We start from the raw sequence: 4880 nt of genomic DNA, 5'->3' as shown, positions 1-4880 counted from the left end.
ATGAGCTTTATCTAAAGCATCTTGCATTTCTTCATCAAAAAGCTTGCTGGGTTTCTTTTCAGATCTTGGATCACCCAAAGTCTCCTCCAGTCCCTGATGAACCAACAGAGCTCTCATCTTGAGCCGCCATAGATGAAAGTCGTTTTCTCCAGTGAATTTTTCTACCTCAAACTTGGAGGTTCCCATTTCTTGGATCAAAGATCAGAGATATAGCTCTGATACCAATTTGTTGAACCTAGACTAGACTTAATATCCAATCAAGACTCTCCAGGATCTAACTGAACTCTCTAATCAGGATCTAATGAATGGTTTAATCAATTCACTCAAAGAAATCAAACAGAAACAATACACAAAGAACAACAAAATATAAGTGGTTCGGCTGGAGGCAGCCTACATCCACTGAAGAACAGAGCAACAGCTTTTATTCAATAGCCAAGAACAAGTTTCAAGTATGAAGACGAAGTTACAAGCAATGCCCCCTCTGATTTCCCAGACTCCAAGACTACTTATACTAGCTTAAGAGCCCTCACGAAGACCCCCTGTCAAACAGCTGTAATCTGGGTTTGTTGGCTAACAATCCCAGATTTCTCCCGCCTATTGTAACTGACTTTAACAACTTTCAGGACACATGTTGAATTCTTGCTAACATTAAGCCTCAAAACGACATTCTTTTATGCCGTTCAGAGTAAGTGGTAGCACGTGATATTTACGTGCTTTCACTTAAAGCTTTGGCTGACGACCAAAGTTTGTCATACAGGCTTGTATCCGTTTCGGCTGACTTGTCGTATACCAACAAGACCACGAACTGACATGACGGTTGATCTTCTGGAAATAAGTTTAAAGCTCATACTTTAACATGAACCATATGTCACATAATCTCTCGTATATTAATTGACGATTTTTCTCTTTATATGCTTATAAAAATAAGAAAATCATATGAAGTTTTGTTTGATCATCTTTTGATGGTCACACATTTCTTTCAAATTATTTCAAAGAAACAAATCATCCTTCGTAGTTAGATATTCAATTTTACTCCTGCAAGGAGAGTAAATAAAGCATAACTTTATTTAATTCAATCCTTAAACTTTTCACATATAATGTTGATTTTCTTCAAATCGTTTCAAGGAATAAGTTCATCATTTCTCGTAAAATATTTAAAATTTTCCTCCTTCAGAGAGATGGTGATATATGATGAAGGAAAATTATAAATTTTAAAATTTCTAGTTCTTCATGAATAGGATGCTGAATAATATCAAATTTGATATAGTTCTTGATGAAAATATAGTCAAATAAAATTTCCATTACACATATATTACAATCTTTCAAAGATGCATCCTCAATTTTCTTTCACCGTATGTTTTAACATAATTCACATTTCATGGATTTTATTATTCAGAATTGAAGATGAAATTTTAACATCAAGAGTTACAAATCATTGTAATTCCTGTCTGCTGCAAAGAATAATAGCATCAAGACAAAATCATTGTTGACGGGTAAGATATAGTTCATTGCATCAAGAAAATAAGTAAACGTACGATGACCAAAGATATAATCTTCAAATGTCCATAATCATAAATTATGCGAAATACAAAATACTGAATGATTATGATGTTAGATAAATTAAGAGATTAAGAATGTAAAATAATAACTTTCATCACATTGTATAGATTTAAAGTAATAAATAATCAAAAAGAGATTTTATCATACTATCTCTTATTGTTAGAGACTCATGCTGATAACGTGTTAAATTATTTATTAATTAGGAATATAATATAACAATAGAAAGAGAGTGAACAAATAATAAATACAACAATTGTCAAGAGATAACTTTTATTCAATTTTAAATAAGTACTAACAAAGAGATAGCAAATCCTGATATAACCACAAATAATGAGTAAAAAGGATCATAAATATAAGAGAGGGCGATCCTTAAATTTGGGAGGTAATAGAAATTATAAGGAAATTAAAATTGTCTGTAGAAAAATATAAAATCTAAAAATTACATACATTAATATGGTTAGTGGATATCCACATTTATGATGTATTATGAATATATTCATTACAAGTAGAATTAAAAATGTTCACTTCATCCACATGTTTATCCAAATCAATTATGTCACAACTCATAGGCATATCTTTTATGAATATAATATGTATAGATATATTTCTCATTACTCTTTCCACCTCTCCATTCATGTTCAATGATTTGTAAACCAAAAAATATACATGTAACCAATTGTTCGTTCACATTTACTACAGTATCGTTATATGCAATAAGTTTTCATCATAAAAAGTAAAATATAAATTATACATACAATAAAAATATAGTTATCAAATGATTGTTGTCAATAATAATTTAAAAAGGCTTTAAAAAAGAAAAGAAAAAGAGTTTAGATGTATGGTGCAACTGATACACCATAGTCACACCCTATTTTATTAGATAGACACAAAAGTTGGTTTGAATCAACGCAATTTTTTATAAAAAGAAAAAAGACAACCCAACAAATGTAGGCTCAGTTGAGATGTGATGTTTATATATATATATATATATATACATATATTCTCTTTAATTAACAGGTGGCTGTTAATGAGTTGAGAACAAGTCATTCGTGTGAGCTTAGGAGATTCGCCATCACTCTTATCTCTAATTGATCGTTTTTCAAATGAACAAGTCATCTGTGCGAGCTTGGGAGATTCACTATCACTATATCCACAATTGATTGTTTCCATTTGTTTATTTTTTCTTCGGTACTTTATTTTTTTGCTAAGTTCATTGCCGTAATCATTGCTCACAATCTAATCCATAATTATTAACCCTTGACGACAATTAAAATATGTGCCAACGCCATCATCATAACACCTTTTTTTTTTTTTCAAAATGAATAAATAAACAGCACATAGATGCCAATAAATAAAAATAATATAACATTTTAATACAAATTACTTTGTTATTTATATTTCGTTGATTATCAATCAATAACATGTAAATTAATGGATTCGAATTCATAAAACCAACTAAACAGAACTGTTTAAATATACCAAACTTAGAAGATCAAATTGATAATATGATACCATAACATGTTTACGGCCCAATTGAGTGCCAATCACTCAGCTTCATTGCTTTCAGTTTATGGATAATCTATAAAATTGATTTACACGTATGAACGAGAATTATCAGTTCTCCAATCTTTCATGCCCGAGAGCCTCAACTACGAGCATCACGAAAAGTCAAGAAACAAATGGCAAAGCTTAACTTGTCATTTTCTAAATGACGAGCACCGCACCAAGTTTCCATCTCAAATTTGCCAACTTTTTTTCAGAAGCAATATTTTCAAGCACTAGAAACCACATAGCAATAAAGAGTCTACATCTCAACATGGCCAAAAACATGTGATCAAAAATCAAATTCACGAAAAGTTAAAAATAAAAGAAGCCTTCCTTATCACCAGATTATTATTAACAATAACCAATAAATCACACAAGAAAAAGGGTGAAAAATAAATAAATAAAAGGTAAACAAAAATAGACCGAGAGTTGGATTTTTCAAAATTCCAATTCTACCCACACTAGAGAGAAAGGACAATTTCCCAGACATGCTAATATAGCCGGGCCCACCTCTCCGGTCCAAATTTAACATCGACAGCCCCCTACAAATCATTTTCTCCTTCTGAAGAGAAAGGAACCATGAATACGAACAAGAAAAAAAATTATTATTATGAAAATCATGGACTAACCAAATCGCCTTGTCATTTCCGAGCGCCAGCAGCCTTCTTATCATCTTTTCCAGGTGTGAACCTAGGCAGCGTCAAGAGAGTATTAACACGAGACACTCCTTCAAGAGCGGACCAATCTGTATTTGAATCGTCCAGCTTCGAACCATCATCTTCACTTTCTTCAGGGTGTATTTCTTCACCACTAGCGGTTCGGACAGTTCCTGACCGGGGCAGGCTGGCTGGGCCTGATGGATCATCGCCTTTCTCAGTGCCAATATTGACTCCCTCCACTGAAGTTAGCTGCTCTTTCATCTTGAACGTCGAAGATGTAGATATGCCATTTGTGTTTGAGTTTGAGTCAAGGAACAGGCATACCACAGCACAATCATCAACTTTGGAAGTTGGATACTTGCGTCTCCAGGCTCGAACAGCAGACTCAACAAGTGATCGAGCCGCTGAGGAACGTGCTGGTGCTGAAGCTACAATTTCTACCACTTCTTCGTTTGAGAGAACATCCCAAATCTATGAAAAGTGGAGTGAAGCCAACTTTAAAATGATACGAAGTATAAAATGTAAAGAGCAAGCTAAATCTATTTAGAAAAATATTGATTTAACATTAAGTTGGTTCCCTTACCCCATCTGTGGCCAAGACAATGAACTCATCTTTATCAGTGAGGCGTCTATAGGATATATCAGGCACAGAAATGAGGCCAAAATCTTTAAGGCAAAAATCTCCAAAAGCCCGTGCCATGGCAAGCCCAGGAGAGTCATAGTTTGGAAGCCAAACTCGGGCAACCTCGGGCTCATCATGAAGAGCAAACACACGCCCTTTACATTTTCGTATTCGCTCTGCTTCAGCTGTAAGGAGTGGAAGTGCTTATAAGCAAAAAAAAATAAAAATAAATAATAATAATAATAATTTGAAACCAAAAGCAATCAGAAATGATGACATAGAGAAGCAAGTGATCAAACAGTTTTTTATTGCCTTTTCTCTGTATCCTCTCTGTCTATCTTTCAGGTCATCTTGAAATTCTTCATCCATATAGCAAGTAACCACACACACTCAAAAGGGCAATGGGAACACAAGAAAAGTGCGAGGCAGAAACAGTGACAATTTTTTAAACCAATAAACATTTTACCTACTATTTTCCAGTTCAATGTCATTGA

General features: G+C 33.4%; 1 protein-coding gene across 5 annotated transcripts in view; it reads right to left on the bottom strand.

The window, feature by feature from the left end:
- Nucleotides 1-3484: 3484 nt before the first annotated feature.
- The window catches only part of LOC18038588 (probable protein phosphatase 2C 33), a 5511-nt gene continuing 4115 nt past the window's right edge, over nucleotides 3485-4880 (bottom strand). For all 5 annotated transcript variants that reach the window (XM_006428543.2, XM_024181570.1, XM_006428544.2 and 2 more), the window contains 2 exons: nucleotides 4348-4571; nucleotides 3485-4235 (listed from right to left, as the gene is read on the bottom strand). In XM_006428543.2, coding sequence (XP_006428606.2) covers nucleotides 3747-4235; nucleotides 4348-4571 — 713 coding nt within the window. In that variant the 3' untranslated portion in view covers nucleotides 3485-3746. The remainder of the gene's footprint in view (nucleotides 4236-4347; nucleotides 4572-4880) is intronic.

This window comes from Citrus clementina, unplaced genomic scaffold (genome assembly GCF_000493195.1).
Source record: "Citrus clementina cultivar Clemenules unplaced genomic scaffold, Citrus_clementina_v1.0 scaffold_6, whole genome shotgun sequence".
Lineage (NCBI taxonomy): Eukaryota > Viridiplantae > Streptophyta > Magnoliopsida > Sapindales > Rutaceae > Citrus > Citrus x clementina.
This window is presented reverse-complemented; position numbering and strand designations above follow the sequence as displayed.